Here is a 26,034-nt window from a genome sequence, read left to right as displayed (position 1 = left end):
CTTGAACCTTAGAAAGCTTTTAAACCAGGAAAACCAGCTCCTGCCTTCGAAATCAGACAGCAGCCCCGCTGTGTCTCCCCGTCTATTCCCTATGTGATCATTTAATGTTAAAGTCACTTAACTTTTTTTTTTTTGCGTCTGATTTCCCAGTCCTTAACAAGGAGATAATGAGCTCGTTGGCAATGCTTGGGGGAAAAGTGGCAATTAAAGAGACAGAATTTCAAAAGCAAATATGTCTACTGACTCTTGATGCTTCTCAGACTTACGGACTAATAGGGTTAGAATTGGAGCACTTTTCAGCCTTTGTTAATGAGCTGGATGTGTATTCATCTATATGTATTTTTTCTATTGGCTTGTCTCCCAAATCATTCTTTTTCGGGGCTTCAGAATTTCTCCTATCATATTTGTCAGGCAGTATATGCATCCTGGAGTCAAATGCTAATAGTGAGCATACATTAGGTCTCTCCTTTGTAAAGGGTCTTTGTGGGGGAGGTTGGTAAATCTAGCATCTAATGAATTCAGGCAGTGTAGACAAGCAGTCTGGCTCATTTTTGTCATGCTCTTCTATATATCCCCGAAAGCAGAACCTAAAGTTTCCCGAAAATTAGACATAAAGGGAAGTAGTTTATTTTAATATGGGTTTATGTTATTTCATTAAGAAAGTCCGGACAATAATTCCTCCCTAATCTTATTTATTTATTCTTTTCTCATTTTTTATTAATAGGATTTACCTTTCTAATTTTTAAAATTGCTCAGGCTCCTCAGTTCTTCTGAGATTAGATCTATATCCTAATTGCAAAAATGAAAATGCACTTTTGCATGGTGAATTATTATTCAAAATCATGATGGAAACAGTTTGGACCAGCTTTCCTTTTTAAAAAAAAAACCTCATCAAACCCTTCTATTTTCTCTTCCTTATTTCTCTTCTGCATTCATGCTGGCATTGCTGTTTAGAAGCTGCTTGCCCAGTATCCAATTCCCTCCTGATCTGCACTGTATATAGAATTAAGTAGGGCCTGTGTTTTAGAAGTACCATAAAATCTGCAATACTTATTCAAACGCATGAGCTCTTGGGCCACAAAGGTCCCTTCTTCTGGTCCTTTCTTCATGCCCAGGCATGCTTGGGAGTTTTGGCAATGGGCCTAGGAAGCAAAGCCCAAATAAAACCTTCATTTTCACTGCTGTGAACAACAGTCAATTCTTTAATGTAATTACCTGGAACACATTAAAAGTTAAGATCCAGAAGCCCTGGAGCATGCCGAAGAATATGGAAAAATGGAAGAAAGGGTCCAAGGACACCTGCCTTTGCAAGGAGGGAGCTTTGCTACAGAGCCCTGGGAGATGGCATAATTCTACTTATGCAGATCAATAGTGGGGATGATTAATGTTTTACAAAGGTGTACAGTGTACACTTTGAAGAATACTGATTACTGCTTAGTCTTAAATTCCAGACTCTCTATCTTATCAAAGAAATTAATGACCAGGATGTCTGCATTCAGGTCTCTCCTCCATGTTGCTGGCCTTGCCCCTTTCTCAGAGTAATTATTTCTGCTTTTTAAATTTGTGAATTCTTCTCATTTCTCCCTGCTTCAGATCCCTCGGTTATTTCTGGGAAGAGAGAATAAAGAGAGGCTTCATTTTTCCTCATGACCTCATATAGTCTAGCTATTAGAAGACAGAAAGTGACCTGGTGTAAAGGTGGCAAAGTCAAGCCTGGGAACTTTCTTTTTTGACTCCTTCCTCAAGTTGGAAGGCAGAGTCCAATTCCTCCTTCCTGTGTTCACAAAGAAGAGTGAAGGCTCAAATAAACACTTCAAGAGAATGTGTAAACTCAGTTAAGAAAAGCAAATGGTGTCCACCTAGATCAAGCCTGTCAAGCAGAGGTGGAAATGGCAACTTGATCAGGATACTTTAGGACCTCACATCTGGGAGGTCATCTGGAGGAGGAGTGCTGAGCTGGGAATCAGATAAAGGTTTACCTCTCCACTCTGCTATTTATTGGTCGTCTGTGTGACTGTGTGCTATTCATGTAACTCCACTGGGTCTCAGTTTCTTCATAGGTAAAATGAAGATATTGGTCTAGATGCTCTCTAAGTTCTGCTCCTGTTCTAAATTCTATCTACTTATAACCACCAGAATAGAATTTTTATTCATATCTCTCATCTTATGTAAATATATTAATATATAATACTCACATAAATATACATAACATTCCTGTTTATATAACACATAAACATTAAAAACTGTAACCTAGGATAATAGTACTTTTTAATACACCGAAGAGTCCTAGAAGAAGAAATAATGTAACAAGCTTGTCATCTTACTCATTGGTGAGCAAGTTTCACAAAGTACCAGTAACACTGCTGGATTCTCTAGGGAGTGAAGAGAACAGAGCACTTGGCCTGTAGTGAGAAAGACCTGAATTCAGGTCTGGTCTCAGACGCTTCCTAGCTGTGTTCTTGTAAGCAAGGCATTTAATCTTGTTTGCCTCAGTTTCCTTGTCTGTAAAATGAGTTGGAGAAGGAAATGGCAAACCACTTCAGTATTTCTACCAAAAAAACCTCAAATGGGGTCATGAGGAGTCCAACAAGACTTAAATAACTGAACAACAACATTGTTTGATTCAATGACATTGGCCTTCTTGCTTTTCCATGAACAGGACACACAGCTCTTCTCCAGGCTTTTGTTCTGGCTGTCCCCCTCATGCTTGGACTATTCTCCCTTTTCATCCCCTCCTCTTGGCTTCCTGGTCTTGTTTAAGTCCCAGTCAATATCCCATCTTCGACAAGAAGCCTGTTCCAAACCCTCTTAATTCTACTGTTTTCCCTCTTTTATTTCCTATTTAATTATTATTACCTATATACCCTATTGGGGCAGATAAGTGGCATACAGACAGAATGCCAGACCTTTAGTCAAGAAGACTTGAATTTAAATTGGCCTCTGAGGACCCTAATTAGCTGAGCAAATCACTTACCCTGTTTGTATCAATTTCCTGATCTGTAAAATAATAATAGCACGTACTTCCCAAGGTTGTTGTAAGAATCAAATGAGATATTTATTATTTGTAAAGTGCTTAGCACAACGCCTGGCACATAGTAGCCACTATACAAATGTAAGCTATTATTATTATTATTATTATTATTTGCTTGCTTGTCATTTACCCAGATGAAATTGTGGACTTGAGGGTGGAGCATCTTGACTTTTTTTGTATATCTCATTGCATAGCATAATGTCTGGCACATAGTAGGAATGTGATAAAAGCTTATTGACTGGCTGGTTGATATTTGTGCTTTCTTCCTTAAATACACCAAATAAATGAGCACTAATGTAAAAAAAAATGTTGTTAGAAGTACGACAAGGGAGTATATATAAATACCTGAAGAATACGGATAGGAATTAGACTAGTTTATTTTATTAAAACCACTTTATTTTAAATCACCAGAAATGCCAAAATCCCTTTAAGACTCCTAGGTTTTGTTGTATTTTTATTATTTTTTTTCTGGCATTCCTCTGGTACATTTATTGTTACTCTATAAAGGATAGCCTCAGATTTGCTTAAGAAAAAGTGAATGCAGAGGGTATCTAAGTAGTCCAGTAAATTGAAAGTCAGGCCCAGAGCCCATAGGTATTGGGTTCAAATTTGGCCTCAGACACTTCCTAGTTGTGTGGCCCTGGGCAAGTCACTTAACCCCCATTGCCTAGCCCTTACTGCTCTTCTACCTTAGATCTAGTGCATAGTATTGATTCAAAGGCAGAAGGCAAGGTTTTTTTTTTTTTAAATGAAAGAAAAAGTGAACACAGATCAGAATGGTGACTTATTGTTGTTGTCATGATCTTTTTCTGGGAGGTATGGCTTTTTAGTTTAATGCTCAGAGAGAAATAAAAAAGAAATGACTTTCTGAAAAACTCTGTCTTTTGACTATTATCATGAACCCGGTTAATTTTTCAAAATCACCTGTGAGTGAAATTGCAGAAAATGTCATGGTTCTATGAGACTACATATTAGATTGAAGATGGTGGCTTTCCTGATGGGCTTTGTTTACAGCCTTATTATTCTCTTGGTCACATTTGTTGAGTTTTTATTTTGTCAGGAACAAGTACAATTGTGTCTTGTTTGCTGGTTTTCTTCTGATTTTTAAACCTCAGAAATTAGAGAATTACTATGAGTATTTATCCAAAATTCACTAATTAACAAAAGCCATGGCAATCAATTTCCTACTCTGTAATTTCAACCACTAGATTATTAAAACTAGCTATTTCCACAAAGTGGAGAGCATTAGCTTGAGGCAAACAGATTTTGCAATGTAGATAAAAAGAATTATTAAGGAGAAAATAAGATAGGAACCTTTGCCTCCAAGGATTGTTGATTCTAAAGCTGAATTTCAACAATTAGTCAATTTAAGTACTGGTGTTCCTGGCACTCTTCTAAGCACTGGGGATACAAAGACAAAAATGAAATTGTCCCTGTCTTCAAGGAGCTTACCATTCTAATAAAACAATGGAAATAATACCAGTTTTTCATTCACTTTCTGAAATGGAGAGCTAAACTGTCTTTCTGACCATATGCATTGTCCATATTTCAATCCTCTTAGAAATTACATGCAAAATTATTGCCATCTTCCTTCTTGGGTAAATTTTCAAAATGGAAACAAACCAAAACAAAGGCCAAAACTCTGGAATGCAGCCAGGAACTCTGTGCCACGTGAACTGTCTGAAATTGGGCCCCCACTGTTCCAGTGACCAGCAATAGGAACTTCTATACTTCCAGTAATGAGGAAGAAAAAAGGCAGGTGTGTCCCAAAGACAGACTGTTGGGTTGAATCCCCTTGAGCTGTCCTTTCCCTGGTACCACCATGGCACAGTGTTAATTAGATCATTCTAATTAATTCAGCCAGAGTGTAAATTAGGAAAGAATGAAGATAAATTAGGTTTGAAGCCAGCTAATACATAACCCCATGCTGTTTATTTTGCAGTCTAACAAAATAATGTTGTTAGGAGAGCCTAACAAGGCAAAAGCCAAGGGCGCAGCTGCTTAATAACATTAAAAATGAAGCCTTAGTTGGGTGTCCTGAGTTGCAGCATAAAGTGAGCTTTCCCGGGTTCTAAGATACAATGTCTGTGTGCTGAAACATTTGAACTGAGATGGTGGACATTGACGACCCAGCCAGAGAAGGTGATTGTACAATCCAAACAAAAGCTACATCCGGGGGATGTTTGATACTCAGATGTTCAGATAGCAGTTATCTAGCTTGCCTCCAGGTAGACAAAGTGGTCAAAGGCTGGCCTGGAATTTTTTTTTTTTGGTAGAGACGCAAAGAGTTGCTTGCCTCCTCTTCCTGTGAATGAAGTGATAAGCAACCACCTTATTTGCACTTTACAAAAATGTATTGCCTTTAAAATTGAGGAATAAGGATGCTGGTGGTGGGAAGAATGCAATCTGAGAAACTGTAATTATGCCCATATTAACCTGCAAAACTATTTTAGTCATGTAGTAATATTGGAAAATTGCTTAAAAGACCTGAAAATCTTTTACATCTGCTAAAGCAGATGAATAAGCAATTTGGAGGAGTTCACTGGTAGTACATACATTTTACAAACCTTAGGTCATCTGGGGGCATTCACCAGGGTAATTTTTTCAGTTTTTATAGTTTATATAACTTCCCTGTGCACCCTGGCTCCACCTCATGTTAAAAGTTGCTTATCTCCCAGGGACAGAGGTAGTATATAATGGGGATGGTGACTGACTGCATTTCAATATTATCTAGGCATTTCAATTGTCCTTCAAGCTTGGATTTAGCATTAAGGATACTAAACAGAAAAGTGAAAGAGGACTCGGTAAGGAAAGTGGATTTCTACTTCCTGTCCCAGCTATCAAGTAAGTTAGAATATATTGTTCCCTTCTTGGCTAGCCACTTGCATTGGCCCGTGAAAGTATAAAGGAAATCAATTACTTGGTTCCTTTCTCCCTGATCTCATAACATAAATTTGGAAGTTTAAACAAATGGCTACACGTATGCTTTTATTTTATTTTTTTGAAATGATGGAAAGCCTTTCCATATGTCTTGAAATTTCCTATATGCATTGTCTCTCTATTAGTATTTGAACTTATGGAGAAAAGAGATTGTCTCCCATTTCTATTTGTATCCATGTTTAGGACAATGTACATGGTATATGCCCCTTCCTTCCTTCCTTCCTTCCTTCCTTCCTTCCTCTTCCTCCTTATTCTTTTTTCTCCTCCTTTTCCTCCTTTCCTCTTCCTTCTCTCTCTTCTCTGCATCCCCCCCCCCCTTATTTTGGTATTGACTTAAAATGGAAAGAATTGAGGAAGAAAAGGCCTCTCTTGTTAAGGAACTAAGGTGTCTACCAATTCATGGCAAGTTCTATCAATCTAGTATTGTATGGTTTGCAAAGGATATTTATATATACTCTTGGGGTGGCCCTCACAAAACCTTGTAAGATAAGGAAATAAGTCCTTTTTACAGATGAGGAAACTAAGGTATAGGCAGCTTAAGTTTCTTGCTAGAAATCACAGAGTCAGAAAGTGGCTGAGGTGAGACCCAATAATAATAGTTGACATAAACTGTTCACATCTATGTCTATACATCAATATATCATTCTATTTGAACCACATAACAAGTCCTTGATCTAGGTATTAGAATCCCTGGTTGACCCAATAAAGAAACTGAGGCTCTTGTAAGGTGACTTGCTGGTTTTTTTTTTAATACAGCAGCAATAAATAGGATGAGGAATCTTCTAGGCTCCAGGTCTATTGCTCTTGATATTATAGAAAACAGCCTTACTACCAAAAATTTTCTTCAAATGGAAAATATTTGCCTTTGAAGTTTTTCAAGGGAAGCAAACATAGAATAAACATTTCTAAAATACATGAATTTTGGCTAGTCTCTCAAAAACTTTGATATGGGCTTTTTAAATGGACATGCCATATCGACAAATTCTATCTTTTGCTTTTTCAGCATACCTTTATACCCTATTCTGCACTGTTTTTTTTATGTGGAGGAACAAGGCATAGCAACCTGTTTTCTGCATCTTTTCTGCTCCCTTTGCCCCTGAATTTTCTGCTATTGTGCTCCTACTGTGTATCCATCGCAAACCTATCTGTCTTTGAAATAGTCTAGGTCGCAGGACATACAAAAATTAAATTATGAAAGCTTTGTAAGGAGGACCAAGTAGGAAGTTCCACAGATTTAATGCTAACTAAGGACTTCAGAGGGCACTGTCCTTCTTTGTATGTAAAGAATGAAATTTCTAAATACAATACCAGAAATGAATGAGGGCAAGGCAAACAGGGTTTTGAAATATGAAGTGAAGTAAAAGTGTATTGAAATCTGAAAGCAAAGCAATTATCAATCTCTGGAAAGCAGGAAATATTGAGTGAAGCCACTCTGTTACCTTGAATTATTTTCCAATCAAGTAGTTTGGGGAAGTTGTTCTGACGAAAGACTGGGACTAAGGAGCACCCCATTTCACCCCAGTTTTTGGTTACCGTTCTGCCACTGCTTAACTGCATGAGACCCTCCGAGAATCACTTGCTCTCTCTGGGTCTCAGTTTCCTTATCTGTAAAATGAAGTGGTTGGCCAACCTCAGAGTTTAAGATCCTCTGATACTGAATTTTAAATTGACACCCCAGCTCCCAGTGGAAACACAAAGTTTTAGTTTTAATATCAATGTTGATACTAACTAGTAAGGACTCTGTGTTACTGAATTTTTAACATCTTGAAACAGCTTTACTTTCCAAACGTCTCCTTTTCTTCTGGCATGCAGATTAGCAAGAACTCTTTGCACTGCTGCATCATTTTTATTGTATTCCAAACTAACAGCACCAAGCGATAAAAACCAGAAGGGCACAAGTAATCAGAAAGGGCAATTACAGCGCAGCAGGTTTTATCAGGGCAGATAGTACGGAGTTTCTTTTCCGAGGAGCAGCGGCTCCTAGGAGGAGGATGCTTTGAATCTCGCAGCCCCGGCGATTGGCTAAAGAGCACGTGGTTTGCGCCGCAGGCCAGACCCCAAATTCAAGGCTGCAGCTACTTGCAGACACTTTGGAGAGAGCTTGGGACCCATTGAGGCTGGGTCGGGCAGTGGGACCATTTGCTCTGAAGGTGGGAGGAGAAATGTTAGGGGATATGTACATGCGGTAGACTGAGCCTTTGGCTTCACATCCCCGCTGCTTTGCCAATCCGTAAACCCACATTCCTAGCTAGCATAAAATGAGGCTTCCTGTCTGTAGCCGAGCCTCTCCTCCCTTTCTTCCAACATAAGGCTCTCTTCGCCAAGATGCCCTAATCCCAGTGTTTTCCGTGCCCCTTCTGCACACTCCATAAATTATTTATACAAAGGAGTGTGCACACTCCCGACTGACTCCTGCTCTCCCCTCACTTACTCTCCTTTCATTCATTCCTTTCCAATGGGGAGATCCCATGCCCATGCATCTTTTTTTTTTCTTTTTGGGGGCCTGGGAGAGGACGGGGTGGGTTTCTCTCCTAGGCTGGCACGGGAGGATCTGTTAGAACAACCCTTTCAGCGCATCACTTGCCAGTCCGTTCAATTGGCACATACCTTCGATGCCATCTAGTATTCAGGCTGGGGGAGAGCAATGATAAGGTTGTAATCAGGTTAATTTGATTTATTAGCGGTCTTGGTGCATATCTTTTTCGTAGGGCTCTCCAGCTAGCCCGTGGTGGCATTGGAAGGTACGCGATACCCTCTTTGTTCTCCTCTCCCTTGCCACCCCACTTCTCGCATCCATCCTTTCTCTTCCTCCCCCCCCCCCCCCCCCCCCCCGCCAATTCCATTTAACTACTAAGACACGTTCTTCATAGGATCTTCTTCTCCTCCCTTCTTCCCCACCCTCCCTCTCCAAGACCGTGCTGCTGGTGCTAATTCGCTCCCTCCACTCCTCCGCCCCCTCCCTCGCGGCCTCCCACTTGGGAGTGTCACTCTCTCTTTGCATAAGGGGCCCTGGCCCCCCCTCCTGGACTCCGCAGCGCCTCATATACCTTCCAGCACGCGCTGGCCTGGCCCAGCCAGCGAGAGCAGCCGGAGGAGGAGGAGGCGGAGGAGGCGGCGGCCGCTGGAGAAGAGGAAGATAGGCGGCAGCAGCCAGTAGCCAGCAGTCTGCAGCCGGCAGCCGCGCGGCGCTGCTCTCCCCCTTTTCTCTTCTTGCTCCCTCCCCCTAGCCTAAGCCCGCAGACCGCCTCCTCCGGCGGTAGCAGTGCCCGTGGAGCCAGCCGCAGAGGCAGTCCCTTCCTCCGGGAGACGCGGACCGAGCGAGCCTTTGCAGGCTCAGCTTCTCCGGGCGGGCTCGGGCAGAGCCGCCTGGGGACCGGCTGAGGGCTCAGAGAGAGGAGCACATTGAAAAAGCAGAGGGACGCGGGCAGCGAGCTAGCCGGAGTCGGCGCGCTCTCCGCTTCTGTCTGCTTGGGTTGGGCGGCCCCTCCGCCTCTGGTCCGGGTTCGCTCTTGGAGCCTCCCAGGCTGCCAACGCCGAACTCCCGGCCTGAGCTGAGCCGGCAGCCCGTCCAGCGTGACTGCGTGTGAGTGCTGCTGGAGGCCAGCGCTGTCCGGCAGTCTAGAAGCAACCCCAGCCGTAAGTTTCTTCCCATATCCCCCGACCTGTTGCGGAGCGTGGTGGGTTTTGCAGGGGGTACCCAGTCTGGGCTGGGAGGGGGGATGTGGAAAGTATGTGTGTGCATGTATGTGAACTAGCACACGTGTGTCTGGAGCTATATGGAGGAGCTGGGAGCTCGAAGCCAGGGGCAGCCGCCGCCCCCCTCAGAGAGCCAGCGGAGTACTTGCTTTCTCTTTACCTGGTCACAGGAAACAGGAGCTCGGGCTCTGGTTTCTAAAAGGTAGCATCCCCTGAGGAGCTACATCTCCTCTTAATTTAGAAATGCCAGCTAGCACTGGGCTGGGAGTTAAGGGGAAAGGGTGGCGGAAGAGAGATAGCAGCGCCATCTCGGTGGTCCTGATAACTTGATCCCTGCCCCCAAAGACTCTCTTAACTGTGGAGTGGATGTCAGCCAGCTCTCTCACGAGCTTCCTGCCGCAGCGAGCATCCTTCCTCCTGAGAGAGGGAGACATAGCCAATTGTTTTGTTTCTGGGATTGCATTCTGCCACCATCAGGAGAATGTTAAGGCAGCCGAGATAGATATTTCCCTTCCTAGTGAAATATCTTTCTTGAGTAGATGAGACACACACTTTTATAAAAAACTGTTTTTTCCACCGCAGTGCTCCCTCTTAGGTTATTAATTTCAAAGATAATAGGCGGGGAGGAGGAAATAAAACAGCGAGATTGTAAGCAAACAATTGGACTTTAATTGCCACGACTAGAATACTTCTGTACTTAAGTGGGTCTGTGATCTCCTCCATGTGAGTTTTTTCTCCAAGGTACAGATCACAACCCCATTAGTCAAATACTAATGCAAGCATATTTCTTTGCTTGGCAAAATATTAAGAAAATATTAAATGTTCTCATGGTATCATTAGAGCTTTCACAGATATTAGGGTACTGTAATTAAAAGCTTTTACTCATATCAAAGTCCGTCATGTTTTTCTCTGAGCATAATTAATGAGCTATATCTGAGAAAAATCTATTTCATTTTGATTGATTGAATTGAGATCTCAATTTTGAACCTGATTCAAAGTCTGAAAAAGTAAGACCAGACTCCTTTTACAATGCTGAGTATTACTGGGCTGAGTTAAGTCTATTGAGCTGAAGTTACTATGAGTCACTTTTTGAAAAGTTAATAGATAATAGAAGAATTTCCCCTTCCTTTCTTTGGAAATGTAGGATACAGTGTGTATGCATTCTCCTGACTGCATATTTTGCATGTAAATGTTATTTTTCTGGGGATTATAAGGGGGGAGGGTGTCCCTGAAGGAATTTGGCTAATTTTGTTGTTGAATATCAGCTTACTGACTAGAAGTTTCTCTTGCTGATGTTTGTGTAATTGAAAGTCTGAAAGTGGAAATCAGGAAATTGGAAGTTTTATTTGATCTTAAAAGTTAGCACTTTGGGCTAAATGTCACTGGTAGAATTTACACTTAGATTACTCAGAGAACAATTGGATTTTTGCATATTTATGTCTTAACTTGTATGTTTGGACAGCTTGATAAAGTAGCCTAGGAGACTGAGTTAGCATAGTTCCTCCATATGTAATTCTGGAAAATATTACATTATTGACAAAGGATGTGGGGAAATCGAGAGATGTGTTTTTTAAGTGATCTCATATTCTGAAGAGACCTGGGTTCATATCCTGCCTCTGATACATCTTGACTAGGTTACTTTGAGCAAGTTTCTTAAATTCTCTATTCACTTGGGAGCTTACCTGAGACTTCAGAGAAGGTTCCCATCCTTGGACTTTCCTATATTAATTATAATAGTCAGGTTTAGCCTCGTTTTAACTAAAACTTGCTGCTCCAGGGGAAAAAAACTCATCTAGGTTTGAAAGCCTTTTGTCCAGCTGGGAACATGTTATTGTTTTGGTAAATGAGCTCCCACAGTTTGTGCATTTATTTATTAGTAGCAGGTTCTTGTTCACTGGAGACATGTATATTTTTCTTAGGCTGCTTTTGTGGGTGTGTGTTTCCTTAGAGCATAATTTATCATTTTAGGGTTACAGCAAGTGTCAGTTTTAAATTTGCAATCTTTAATCTTTCAAAACCCTTTCTTTGACTTTAAATCCTTCCTCCAAATATTTAAAATTTAGTTTTCTCATGAAATTAGCAACTCTGGTTAAAACACCAGTAGAGCAAAAGCATGAAAACAGGCACATTATTTCCTTTCTTTAGTGTTAGCCACTGATCAAATGACTTGTAAGAGATAGTTTCTTGAACTACTTTCCAGATTTCATCACTTGGCAATTGTGGATGTACATCAGTCTATCCCAGTGTTTTCCTTAGCAGTCATTTTATCATCAGATAGAACAAAGCTGTGGGCCTCTTCTTGATTTCTGTTAAGTGATGTTTATTCACAAGAGGTTACATTTCAAAATAAAGAAAAACAGGTTGCATAACCTTATGCTACATTGCTTATTATGTTAAAGGGATGCCATGCACCTGTCTTGCTTGGTTTGGATATGCTAATTTGGTGCTCTGGTCCCTAAGCATGCATGAAACATATATATATATATATATATATATATATATATATATTTGAACCCCTGGACAAGAATGAAATATGTGCTGCTTGGGGTAGATACTAGCTGCAAAGCCATTTTAAGGGCAGGGGGGAAAAGTTTCTGCACTCTCTGAGCTCAGAACTTGATGTCCTAAGGTTTTGACAGAGATACTGTATCCATGCTGTTTATCTTCTAGCTTTAAGGGCTCATAAACAACAGAGCTCCTTCAAAACACATTCTTGAGTATTTTATTATCTTGAGAAATGTCAGTGAACTATTGATTAAGAGATGTTTGCAATTTCCCTTTTGAAGGGTTCTGCAAAAATAGTAAAATACTTGATTTTCTGGTAAACTGGAGATTTCTGTTCTGAAATGGTTAAAGGAAAAGACAGTATTGTAGTCTGAGAATCTATTTAAAGCAACATATACTGGAAATTCATTTCACTACCTAAATTCTACAGATGACTTCGTTTCTCTGTTTGAATTTTTTTGCTCCCTGTAGATGCATCCTTTTTATGCAGGTGCATCGATCTAATATCTCCTTAGTGGTGGTATGGATGGGGTTTGGACTTATTTTTTCAAATGGATTTTCAGAGTGGCTCTAGAGCAGGAATATTAGAGAAGCACAAAGTGTTAGAAGCCAGGGAGAAAAATAACCTTAGAGATGAATCATGTAGTTCCTCCTGTTCCTCAACCCCTTGCCCTCTGGGCATTTTATAGATGTGAAATTTGAGGACTAGTAAGAAAAAGCAAATGATATTTGAAACCTTAAAGCAATATATGTGTGTAATTGTTATTTTTTGAATGAAAAATATTATTCTTATAAGTAAAATGTGAAGAGTTCACAGAGCAGCAGGCAGCATGGTTGATTGATATATAGCACAGAGAAAGTCAACAGACTTCAGTTGGAATCCTCACGGAACTGCATGATTTTGGGTGACTGAGGGGCTTTGGACAAATCACTTAAGTTCTTCCGACTTCATTTTCCTCATTGGTAAAATGAGAGGGTTGAACTAAATTCCCAATGCCCTTATAATCTGTCTGGTTTGGGCCAGGTTCTAATTTGCCTTCTTTTGTAGTGCTTTTATCCTGCCATTAGCGTAATCATTGTATATTGAGATATTCTTGGAGTTCTGCTGGGTTAAAAGGTCTTTGAACTTCAGCTAATCTTATCTTTTGCACTTGGTGCAGGAAAATCTAGTTTTACTAAAGGAATCCTTGATGGACTTAATTAGTAGGTGTTTGTTCCATATAGAGTTTTATGTTGCATAAGGTATTAGGCCAATACTTTGTCCTAGTATTATTAAAAGCAAAGGGACTGGCATATTTAAGTCATCTGTACAGTGAATCAGCTGGACGAGAACAGGGAGGTGTGAGAATGAGGTCTCTCCCTCCTATTTTCTTTTTGCTGACTTACATTGGCAAAGCACTTTAATATCATGAAAGTTGGAGATCAGGTTTTCCAAGATGCGCCTGCTCTTGTGCAATGATTTTAACAGCCTATAGCTCAAAGCAACTCACCAGAGAAAAACTATTGAAATGAATGCCTTTCTTTGCAGCTAATTGCCTCTGTCTCGATACTGGACCGACTATATACCACTCAGAAGAACATTAGTCAGCAGGGTAAACAGAACAAGGTTTCTATTTTCTTTGTCCAAAAAGATGTGGCCCTGTTTGAGTACCACGTTAATTTTATTTCATGTTTCTTTGTTTTTTAGGAGGGAAGAGAAAAATGTCAGTCAGCATGCATGAAAATCGCAAATCTCGGGCCAGCACTGGCTCAATTAATATATACTTGTTCCATAAATCCTCATATGCTGACAGTGTCCTCACACATCTGAATCTTTTGCGCCAGCAGCGACTCTTTACCGATGTCCTTCTTCATGCAGGAAACAGGACTTTTCCTTGCCATCGAGCTGTCTTGGCTGCATGTAGCCGCTACTTTGAAGCCATGTTTAGTGGCGGTCTCAAAGAGAGCCAGTCCAGTGAAGTCAACTTTGACAATTCTATCCATCCAGAAGTCTTAGAACTTCTGCTTGATTATGCATATTCGTCCCGAGTTATTATCAATGAAGAGAATGCAGAATCCCTCCTGGAAGCTGGAGACATGCTAGAATTCCAGGACATTCGAGACGCTTGTGCAGAGTTCCTTGAAAAGAACCTCCACCCCACCAACTGTCTTGGCATGCTCCTGCTGTCCGATGCACACCAATGCACCAAACTTTATGAACTCTCGTGGAGGATGTGTCTCAGCAACTTCCAAACCATCAGTAAAAATGAAGATTTCCTTCAGCTGCCCCAGGACATGGTGGTACAGCTCCTGTCCAGTGAAGAATTAGAGACTGAAGATGAAAGGCTGGTGTACGAGTCTGCTATTAACTGGATTAGCTACGACCTGAGCAAGCGCCACTGCTACCTTCCGGAGCTGTTGCAGACCGTGAGACTGGCCCTCTTGCCAGCCATATATCTCATGGAAAATGTAGCCATGGAAGAACTAATCACCAAACAGAGGAAAAGCAAAGAGATCGTGGAAGAGGCAATAAGATGCAAATTGAAAATCTTGCAGAATGATGGTGTAGTTACCAGCCTCTGTGCTCGGCCTCGCAAAACTGGCCATGCCCTTTTCCTCCTGGGAGGACAGACCTTCATGTGTGACAAGCTGTACCTTGTGGACCAAAAAGCAAAGGAAATCATTCCCAAGGCAGACATTCCCAGCCCAAGAAAAGAGTTCAGTGCCTGTGCAATTGGGTGCAAAGTGTATATCACTGGTGGGCGAGGATCAGAGAATGGAGTCTCCAAAGATGTTTGGGTATACGACACCCTTCATGAGGAGTGGTCAAAAGCTGCCCCTATGCTGGTGGCCAGATTTGGCCATGGCTCTGCTGAACTCAAACACTGTCTGTATGTCGTAGGTGGACATACAGCAGCAACTGGTTGCCTGCCCGCTTCCCCGTCCGTGTCACTAAAACAAGTAGAACAGTACGATCCGGTGACTAACAAATGGACCATGGTGGCCCCTCTCCGAGAAGGCGTGAGCAATGCGGCAGTAGTGAGTGCCAAGCTGAAGTTATTTGCTTTTGGCGGCACCAGCGTCAGTCACGATAAGCTCCCCAAAGTTCAGTGCTATGATCAGTGTGAGAACAGGTGGACGGTACCAGCCACTTGCCCGCAGCCCTGGCGATACACTGCAGCAGCTGTGCTGGGCAACCAGATTTTTATTATGGGTGGAGATACTGAATTCTCTGCATGCTCAGCCTACAAATTCAACAGTGAGACGTACCAGTGGACCAAGGTGGGAGATGTGACAGCCAAGAGAATGAGCTGCCATGCAGTAGCATCTGGAAACAAACTTTATGTAGTTGGCGGCTACTTTGGTATTCAAAGATGCAAAACCTTAGACTGCTACGATCCGACCTTAGATGTATGGAACAGCATCACCACAGTCCCCTACTCGCTCATTCCGACGGCATTCGTCAGCACTTGGAAACATCTTCCCTCTTAATTCCAATGCATTACTGGAAGGTGATCATCAGGTAAACAATCCTTTTGACCAAAGATGCAAATGTGCCTTTCCTAGTTATATAAAATTTAAAATGAATCGGAATTGAAAATGAATTGGAAGAGATCCTTTTTTTTTTTAACTTAACTAACTAAAGTCCCCAAGGTGCTCTTTAGAAAGTTTTTATAAAGGTTCTTCCACCTCCCACACCCCAATCTTGACATAGAAAAGATCTAAGGTGTAAATTTAGAAGGACTAAAAGAAGGAAGGAAATGACCCTGCTAAGCACTTTACAAATATTATTTCATTTGATCCTTGAAACAGTCTTGGAAGGGAAATATTATTAGCCCCATTTTCCAGTTGAACAAATTGAAGCAAACAAGGTTAACATCAGGTCACATAGATAATAAATGTCTAAAGTTAGGTTTGAACCCAGGTCTTACTGATTCCATGCCTAATACTTTATCTACTGTGCCACTGAGTTGCCTCTAAGAGACCTTAGAGTTTGACTAATTCGAACCTCTGCTCATTTTACAGGTGAGAAAGCACTCAAGTGGCTTACTTGGATAGGTCATGTGGCAGGGGCAAGATTCAAACTTAGGGCCTCGAGGTCTCCAAATCCAGAACTCTTTCTGTTGCACCAAGTTTCTGACTTAGCAAAGTTAAGGTATCACTTCCAAACATTTGGAAAGAGCCTTGGTACAGCCTCATCAGCCTCAAAGGCATTTTGTTAAACCTGAAATTTGGCATCAATATTTATTTGGCATCACTATTATCTTCGAACGAATATTCTCGAGTCATTTATGAGCAATGAGTGAGTGACCCTTTTGCAGGATCTCTCACCTGGATTCTATCAGTCTCTGTAATGTACACTGATACATTCAGCATATTTTGGCCACCTGAAGTTAAATGCTGCTTTTCAGGCTAACAAAGGATGTGTTTCTCTGTCATATATCCGAGTATAAAGTGATTGCCTTGTGTATGGAAGAGTACATGAGGGTAGCTAGGGGGCTCTGGCTTAGAGACAGGAGGGTCCTGGGTTCAAATTTTTCCTTAAGACACTTCCTAACTGTGTGACCTTGGGCAGGTCACTTAACTATCATTGCCTAGCCCTTACTGCTCTTCTACCTTGGAACAAATGCTTAATATTGATGCTAAGACAGAAGGTAAGGGTTTTTAATTTGGGGGGGCTATATGTATACACACACACACACACACACAAATACTTGGTGTGTGTGTGTGTGTGTGTGTGTGTGTGTGTGTGTGTGTGTGTGTGTGTGTGTGTGTGTATTCTTATCTCAGGGAATTCAAAGCCTGTAGTTCAGGGCTCCAAACCCAGCAAACCCCACTTGGTAGCAGCAGTTCTGCTGTTGTTGGGAAGCATGCTCACGTTTTGCCTCAGGAATCATTAAAGCGTGTGTAACAGCTGTAGCACAGAGCCCAGAACGTGTTAACTTGTTTTGGTGATTCATGGCCTTAGCACTAAAAAGAAGGGGGAGAAACAGGGCTTCCTCCTCTGGAGGATCTACTATAAAGACCAGCTCAGTTGTTAGAGATTTTTGGCTCTGTTTTCCTAGCCTGTCTCACCCTAACAGCACGTGGAGGAAACTTCAAAGGAAAAATTAATGTGTGCATTGGAGGGAACTGAGCAGAAAGGGCCTTCCCTGCTTGAGCTCAAGGATCAGGTGTTTTCATTTTGGCTTTTCTGTCTCTAGCACCTTGGAATCCACCCTTCTAGTTGTTACCTCCAACTTCCCTCCTTTCTAAAGCTGTCATTTCTTGAGTCAAGGCCATGATGGTTTTGCAAAGCCGTAGTTTTTCTGTCCCCTTAAATCAAACCTCCAGGACAGGATCAAGCAACCAGGAACTTCTCTTCTCTGTGGAGAGGCCAGGAGAACAGAGTTACAAACCAAACTGGTTTTTGCAGGTTGGTTGGCATCTCAGTAATCCTGAATAAACAAATGCTCTGAAAGTGGTAATTTCATTGGAGATGTGAATGCATGATTCAACTAGAAAGCAAGTTATAAAGGAAAGCCTAGGCAAAAGCATCAATTAGCAAAGTACTAAATTGTGTGTTAGTGAAGAACATGCTATCTGCATGGGGATCAATAGGTCCCCCCAGTCTTCTTTCTCTATATTGATTTAGAGTATTAGATTCATGGACTGTTTGGAATAGGAACCTAGAAATAGCTAAATAAATAGCTGATGTTTATATAGTGCCCCCTAGGTGCTAGATGCTTTTACAAATATTATCCCATTTGATCCTCACAACAGCTCTTTGCTATTATTATTTCCATTTTACAAATGAGGAAACTGAGGCAAGCAGTGGTGAAATGACTTAATCTATTGAGGTTATGCTTTTATTGGCAAGTAGTAGACTAAAATGAGCTACCAATGACCACTTGGAGTAAAAAGTATAATGGACCGATTTTATTGCCTTGGAGAAGTTAATAAAAGAACAGAGACTAGGATTCAGGAGAACTAGTTTCTAGGGCCAGACCTACCACCAACTAGCTCTCATTTTACTTCCCTGGTTTTAAATTTCTCCATTAGAGTAAGAGAAAGGAAAGAAACCAGTGTGGTGTAATGGAAAGTGTTGCATGAGGAGTTAGGGCACCTGGATGACTCTGGGCAATCCCCTTACCCTCTCTGAGCCTCAGTTTTCTCATCTGTTAAATTGGATGGTGGTGGTGGGGTTTGATTTGATGACTTCTGGGATTCCTTCCAACTATAGGTTTGTGATTCTATGTTTCTGAAGTAGTTGATCTCTCTTGAACTTTGTAGTTCTAATATTAATTCGGTATCTTTGTCAAAATTGCCCAGCTAGGCTAAAATGAAACATAAGCATTGCCTTTAAAGAAGTATTTGGTACTTCATTGACCCCAGTTTTACCTTGGCTAACCATTAGTCAACATTTGAGTCTATCTGGCATCTGATGAGTGTTTGAAGCTAATCGTTCATTTCCTGACACTTTAAAAAGTAGGGCAAATAAGGTATTAGGTGAGGCATGAGGCAGCTTCCTCTTGTACTCTGTCCGCTACCAACAGGAGACCTAAGCATACATTTGAAGTCCAAGGTCTGACAAGGCTCTTGGTACTCCAGCCAGGCTCCCTGTAAGGAGAGGCCATTGTAGTTCTGATCAAAGTGAGCCTTTTCAAAATTCTGCCAGGAAAAATGTTGACTGAACCTTCTAAAAGTTTATAACACATAAGATAGTGTTAGAACATTCAAGCTCAATGAAGTGTTATTTAAAACATCTCTGTGTGGTCTACCTCAGCCTTCAATATTTCCCCTTAATTGCAGAAACCTCCCAGAGACCATTATTTGAGCTTCCCAAATGTGTAAGATAGCCGAATTAATATACTGTTAACAAGAAGTTTTCCTAGATCTACGAGCTCATCCACCAAGGGGATTTCTGCTGTCTCCTGCTGTTCTGGCAGTGGGTGGGAGGGACAAGAAGGAAATTACTTCTGATTAGCCTGTTTTCATGATGCTGTGTGGCCTCAGTCTGACAGCAGCTCAGGAAAATTTTGGTTGGTCTTCTTTCCAACTTGGGATTTTTAGTGTGTGTGTGTATTGGGTTTTGTTTTTTGATTTTTTGTTTTTTGTTTTTTTTTGTCTGCTTGAGTATACAACTTTTTTTTTTTTTTACTGGTACAAGAAACATTCTTTGAGCTTAGAATTAGATATATACATTACAAGAAGGCGGGGGGGGGGGGTTGGGATGACACAGCATTCTAAAGAATGTCTTGAGGGTTGTCACACATTATGAAAGTTTTAAAAAAAAGAAATCCTCTTCCTTAAACCCACCCAACCCTGAGGAAACAAGTTAGACTTTGAAACCCACTGAAGCAAGGATTCAGAAGTATGAAAAGACCATCTGAAGTACATGCAACCTTTTTTTAAATTTTTAAACATTTGGAATAGAGCTTTCCAAAGGACTCCCACACCCACCCCATACCCAAACAAATACACAGAAAAAAGGAAAAATTATTTGCCAGGTAGAAAGTACTGTACAAATTAATAATGTAGCTGTAGGATTGACTGCTGAAAGTCAGAAACTGTTCCTATGCCTGCAGGAACCAAAATTAGCCTAGGAAGTAGCACAGGTCATGATCTCCATACTTCTAAAGGTCTCGTGTCTTCTGAGAAAATTAAAAGGCTCCATGGTTATACTTTCTGGTTCCTTGATACTTCTACATATGGCTATGTAGATCAGAATATTGGCATCTTTGAGCTGTCTTATGATTACTGAATAATCAACTTGGAGAATAACTCCATCCAGCCTTGGGTTGTGGAGACAGTTTACATTTTCATGTGAAGAGAAATGAGCCTGAATTCTGCCATGATGAATAGCAGTAAGGGGACTAATATGTCGGCTTTTGTGTATGGTGAATAAATTTAATTTGGAATTCTCTATGGTGAGTGACCCAGAGGTCTTGGCATGGGAAACCTCAGTTCTTCTAACCTCCCCCCACTTCCAGGCTACATTTAACTATGAAGGTGGATTATTTATTACAATTTTATATTAGAGGAAGAAGCCTCAAAAACGAATGTGGGGTTAATCATAACTCAAAAGGCAAAATTCAGACTTTTGTTTGAATGCTACTTTTAGGAAATGAGTAAAGAGGAGAAGAGGAACAAGGACATTGCTCCCCTGTTTAGTGCCAGTCCCATGCTAGACACTGAAACATTATTTGACGGTGCAGAGTATTGTTCTAATTTTAAGACATTTATTCTGTCTACTTATAATTTAATTGTTGTGGAGGAGCACAGAAGGAGTGTTAGCTCACCCAAGGTAGGGCTTACTTTTATTTTCAGATTCCTAATGTAAACATTCTGTTACATGGGTTTAACCATAGCTCCTTATGTGCCCCTCCCCTTTTTTTCTCTCTGTTACAGTTTATTCCATCACTTGGTGAAACCAACTGTGGGACCTTGACTTTGGAGAAGCTGAATTTAATGAAGAAGAAGAAAAAAGTTGTTCTGGACTCAACTAAATTACACTGCACCTTGTAAATGATCTATCCTGGTCATGAAGGAAAGGGGAGGGGGGAGGGGGGAGTTAAAGATTCTCAGTGCAAGTAGCACATGGTTTAAATATGAATGAATGAACCTGTGATCTAGTCCTTGTCTCGTAATTGTGGATTAATGTCAGCATTAATCAGCCCTTCAGAGGGAGAAGAAAGCCGGGCCTTTTCCCTAGCTGTGCCATGTTCAGCTCCTGATTTCCATGGACTCCACCATTTATGTGTAAAATTTGAAATGGTTGTCACCTCTCTCGGAGGAGCCAGTCTGAAGAGTCAGAACCAGCTGTGGTGGAGGCTGGCTGGATCCAGAACGGTCAAAGCAGAAGGGGATGCTAGCTGGGGAATGCTGGCTGGAGAACTCGGCTTGATGGGAATAGGTAGAGCTTGGGGCATCAGTTAGAAATATTGTGTTGTGCTGCCCTGTCTGCAGGGAATGTTTCTGTAGGGAAGGGGGGGGTTGGGAGGGGGGGTACTGTGGGAGGAGGTAGGGGGGAAGTGAGGGAATTCACAAAGAAGGTTTTTTGAGCTGTGGGAAAGTGAAGAAATCTTCTCCCAGCGGTTTGTGAGCTTTCTTTTTTTCTATTTATAAGTGACTTAAAAAAAAACAAAACAACCTTCCCTTCACTGTTGTTATTTGTTGTAGATTTAGCTATTTATTGTTCAGTGCCTGCATGCTGAAACAATGCCTGTGGTTGTCTTCACGTGTAAGGACTCGTATGGATGGTTGTATGTTTTGCACATTTGTGGTTTGGGTTGTGTTTTGCCGCACAAAAAGGAAAACTTCGGAGTAACAATTTGGGATTTGTCTGAAGGGTGGGCTGGGCAGGGGATAATGTTTGTTTGTTTTTTAAAACTTTTTTTCTTTAACCCAGTCAGAAATAGATATATTATAAGACAGGATCTGAAACTGTATGCTGTAAAGAAACCATGGCGGTCACTTTCTCCGACTGTCATTCAATAGATTTTGTCTTTGCATGTATAGGTATGCCATTTTTTTTAAGAAGTGTGATCCCCATATTTCATTAACCTTATGATGTCTACCGTTGTAATCTGGAAAAAAGTCCAATGATCTTATGATTTGCAGCTTTCTCTTTTCATAGCTTTGCTATCACCTTGAAAATAATATGGGATAGTTCTTGTGTTACAGAGCACAGACAGGTAAAGGCATTGCCCAAAGTGTATTTATTTATTTATTTGTTTGTTTGATTCCCTGTTGGAATATTTTGCCATAGTTACATTGACTGGAAGGACCGAAGTCTTGAAGACTTAAAAGATTCACACGAATTCATTTGCCAGCCACATTTGGAAGTGGCTGCTTTCCCCCCTGCTGAAAGTGGGGCTTCCTCAACATCCAGAGTTCCCAAAGTGGTCTTTAACTTTGGGCATTATATAATTTTGTTCTCACCCAGACCCTGAAACAATTCCTTTGGTGTACAGAAGTGTCCTGTGTAACCCACAGACACGGAAGAATCTGAAGTAGTTGGGTTCTCTTTTTAAGTCAGTTTCTAATACATTCCTGGATAGTTTGGAATGCTTGCTTACTGAAATATGCCCTGTGGTGGTTTTGGATGCCGTTAAGCCGTACTAACCCCATGATTGGCCAGAGGTCTCTGAAGAGACCAAAAACTTGAATTAGACACTATCCTTCTTTCTCACATTGCAATCATTTCAGAGAGTGGATTCTTAAAGTAAAGTACATCTGCACTGTGAGTTTTCGTGTGTTTGCATGGTCCAACCAGGAGTGTTCAGATACTTACCGGTTTCTTCCCCCTTCTGAAAACTTCATAGTGGTTGGCTAAGTTACAGTACTACTCTACATTTATGTTTTAAAATAGATTCTATTTGGACCAAAATATTGATCCGTTGGAATAAAAAAAATGAGTCATTTCCATGATTCAGTCACCCTTTCTTCGCTGTCTCCTTAGCAATGCAAATGTCCCTTTCTTCAACTCTCTCCCCATCTCGGCCTCATGACTTGCTGCACATTCACCATTTTTACATGGCTGCATTGATAGCCATGTAGCTTATGATGCAAATCTGGCTGATGTGTCTTGTGTCACTGCACAGCTTCAGAAAGCAGGATGAATTTGCTGCAGCTGTTTCAAAGTTGTGGTCTGTCCTTGGATCCTCTATTAATTACTCTGTGGAGGCTGAAGGAAGCCACAGTGAGGGTGGGCCTCTGGCCCTGCGGGGGGAACCGTTCTCAGCTCCTGCTCTTTGAATTAATGTGGGAATTCTGGCTTGCTACTTGACCATTCCAGCCCTGTGAAACATCCCACACTTTGAAGCAAATGCAATTCACAGCACAGTGCACACAAAAACCTTGGCATAAGACGGAGAAGGTTCTTTTTATTATTTTGTGGACTGGTTGCTGTAGAAACAGATAACAAAGGGCAGCCTTCCACTTCTGGTATAATTGTGCAGGCCCTTTTCTCTGGGTCTGACACCTGTCTGAATAAGAGTGATTAGAGCTGAATAATATCCCTCCCTCGACTATTGAATATGTGGTTCTTGTACAAAAACCTGGAAAAGCTGAAGTAAAATGTCCGTGTTATGTCTGTCTGTTTGCCACTTCATTCTGAGGTTTTGTAAAATTGTATTTTTTTTTTCACAATGTGAAACTGAAGGTCAATAAATTATTAGAGATTTTCTCTTCAATGATTTTGTTTTCATTTTTACGCGGGCGATCTGCAAACATAAATAACTTGGGTTCTTTAGCATCGGTTAGTAGACCTGGAGAACCAACTTTGCCAATCTGTCTTCACTGTCAACATGTTACTTTTTTGCAGATCAGTTAAAGAATTTAGCCATTTAGGAAGAGTAAAGAATCACTCACATTCAGAGAAGGAACACAGGCTTGTGTGTCTCAGGCGGATTTGAACATGGTAGCCTGCTCTTGGCCTTTCAGCGTCACCGAGGCTTTTGATTCTACTATAACATGGGGCTTATCATGAAATAACTAGCACTCTGCCATGGATAGTAAGATTTCTAGTATTAAAATAGGTTTATTTGTCTTTGAAAAGGTGCTCTTCACCATTTCTCCCCAGCTGTTGCTACTTCCGTTGACTTCTCTAGCCCTGGATCTTATCCCATTTACAGTTCCTCCTGGGTATACCCACCAAAGTTGATGTGCTCAGACACCAATTCACACATATTCTAAGATTCAGAAGTATTTAAATTAGAAGAGAAGTGCCTTTGAATCCCTTATTAAGATAGGAAGCGGTTAATAGTGGGCCAGATTCCCATTTCTCTCCATTTCACTCATCTCTGCATGTTGAACTTCCTTTAAAGTCAGTGAAGATGCTGCAAAAGTATGGTTTGCCTGGAGCAGTGCAGAGAGGTAGGAATCTGAGCCCTTCAAATGAACATGAACATAGCTTCTTCGATGGAAGATTTGTAAAGGACTTTGCAGGTCCAACAAAGTTCACCTCCCATCCCCTGAAGGCTGCAGCTTCCTTCCACAGGACGCCTCCTCCATCAGTTAGGAAGGACTCCCAGTTGTTTGCATGTCCAGTTCCATGCTGGACATGAATTTTGGGAAAGAAAGTAAATACTCCCTAATTGGAGCTTCTGGGGAACTCTTAAGTAGGCAGAAGGTAATTGCTGCTTTTGGAATCCAACCAAGATGCCAAAGCAGATGCCTCATTTCTTACGAAAGTATATTTTAGTGCCATGCTGGGCTAGGCTGGTTCATAGCCAATTCTCAGCAGTTTATTGAACCAATGGCATTGCTTCCTTGGAATATCTAAGCCCTCCTTGAGAGTTAATGATTGGCACATTTCAAACCTTATTTTGCTGGTTAGGATTGCTGAAGACAGGCTTCCACCAGGTGACTAGTGAATCTGGAAGTTAAGTGGTAAGAATCAACATGGGGCTTGGGCTTCTAGGAGAAGTCTTGATGGGAAGGGGGGAGAAAATAAACTTTTCTGTAATGCCTAATTTGTGCCATGAAGGGAGCAAAGTTTTTTTTGTTGTTGTTTTTGTTTTTAAAACAAACATTCTCATTTGATCCTCACTCACATTTTTTGTTCTTTGGCAGAGAACTTCCCAAAGTAGATTTGGGGAGAACTAAAGCAAGGATAAAAGAAGGTAACCGTGACAATAGGTTGTTAATGACTGGTGGGTATACACTCTCTCTGAAGTAAAATGTAATTTATTCAATACAGACTTGAAAAAAAGACTCTGAATTAAGGAGCTTCAAATTAGGACAGCTGGTTGACTGAGGGATAGCAGTTGGTTTTGCTAGGAATGATTCTGAATAAACTCATGTATTAGATTAACAAGTTGTATGGTAGTATGCGGGGTACCATCCATGTGCCATTCAGTGCAAAACCTTCACAGTTAATTCCTGGGCCTCGCCTGTTGTAAGTACATGAAGACCAAGGACTCTGCCTGTCTGACACATACTCAGACAAGCCATCTGTCCAATATTTGATTTTAATCATGGTCAATGAATTTTAAATCACTCTTGTCCGACAGAACAGCAGCTAGGTGAAAGACCCAACGTTAAAGGAAGAAATGTACACAAGGCATGATTATGAATTAAAAAGAATTGGGTTAAATATACTTAAAATTTCCCATAAGCATGATTAGCTTCTGCTTTTGGCCAACATTTCTTCTTAAGACTTGGGAGAGAACAAATTAGATAAAGAATTTCACCCCTTCTTCCTTTTTTTTTTTGGTCCCGTTTCCTTAGTAACCATAATCTTTATCTTTGAGATGGAGAAGTACAGACAAGAGAAAACAGTTGGAACTTCAGCAGTCTCTTACTAATCCTTTTATGTTATCAGATTATTTGTTTTGTTAAGGAAAGTTATTTTACACCCAGAGATTCTGGGGATGTTCATAGCTTTCTTGGAAAAGCTAAGTAGGCTTTTGAAGAAGATAAGCTAAAGTAAGCACAAAGAAAATGAAATCTGGCTGGATAATAAAGTAATTTTCTGCACATACTGTAAAATCAGGGAAAAAAGGACTTTCTGTCCCGAAACTTCATCAGTACTTAAAAATAGCCTCTTGCTGGGTGACACAGGGCCTGTATACACCTACTGGCTGATTCACTTTCCTACCTCTCTATTTCTCTCCCTATTAGAGGGAATCTTTTCAATCAGATTACTTTCTTCCAAGCACCTAGTTGGAGGAAGTTCCTTTACAACGAAGTATGGAATTTTATTTGGGGAGGAGCATGTAGGTAATTCTGTGACAGAACAAGCCTGGATGGGGTTGCCAAGTTGGGGGGCTTTGCCAACTTTGTAAGTACAAATAGGCACTTTGGAAGGTTGGGAAGGGAGACATTAAGAGTTGGAAGAGGGATGAAGAAAAGCAGATAGCAGAGTGCCAAACTTTGCCTTTTAATAGTTTGCCCTT

The 26,034-nt window shown here is 41.1% G+C and overlaps 1 protein-coding gene and 1 long non-coding RNA gene across 2 annotated transcripts in view; one reads left to right on the top strand and one right to left on the bottom strand.

Moving 5' to 3' along the window:
- LOC130458519 (uncharacterized) overlaps positions 1–7,650 on the bottom strand; it is a 71,701-nt gene extending 64,051 nt beyond the window's left edge. The window contains exon 1 of the long non-coding RNA XR_008917913.1: positions 7,411–7,650. This is a non-coding gene — a long non-coding RNA (uncharacterized LOC130458519). The remainder of the gene's footprint in view (positions 1–7,410) is intronic.
- Positions 7,651–8,068: 418 nt separating this feature from the next.
- ENC1 (ectodermal-neural cortex 1) lies at positions 8,069–23,328 on the top strand. The gene is made up of 3 exons (XM_007486528.3): positions 8,069–9,607; positions 13,860–15,674; positions 20,543–23,328. Exon 2 carries the CDS (start codon positions 13,874–13,876, stop codon positions 15,641–15,643), a length of 1,770 nt encoding a protein of 589 aa, XP_007486590.1. The 5' UTR covers positions 8,069–9,607; positions 13,860–13,873; the 3' UTR covers positions 15,644–15,674; positions 20,543–23,328.
- The last annotated feature ends 2,706 nt before the right edge of the window (positions 23,329–26,034 follow it).

The sequence above is a fragment of the Monodelphis domestica genome, chromosome 3, assembly GCF_027887165.1.
Source record: "Monodelphis domestica isolate mMonDom1 chromosome 3, mMonDom1.pri, whole genome shotgun sequence".
NCBI classification, from domain to species: domain Eukaryota; kingdom Metazoa; phylum Chordata; class Mammalia; order Didelphimorphia; family Didelphidae; genus Monodelphis; species Monodelphis domestica.
The sequence above is the reverse complement of the archived record's forward strand: the minus strand, read 5'-3'. Positions and strand labels throughout refer to the sequence as shown.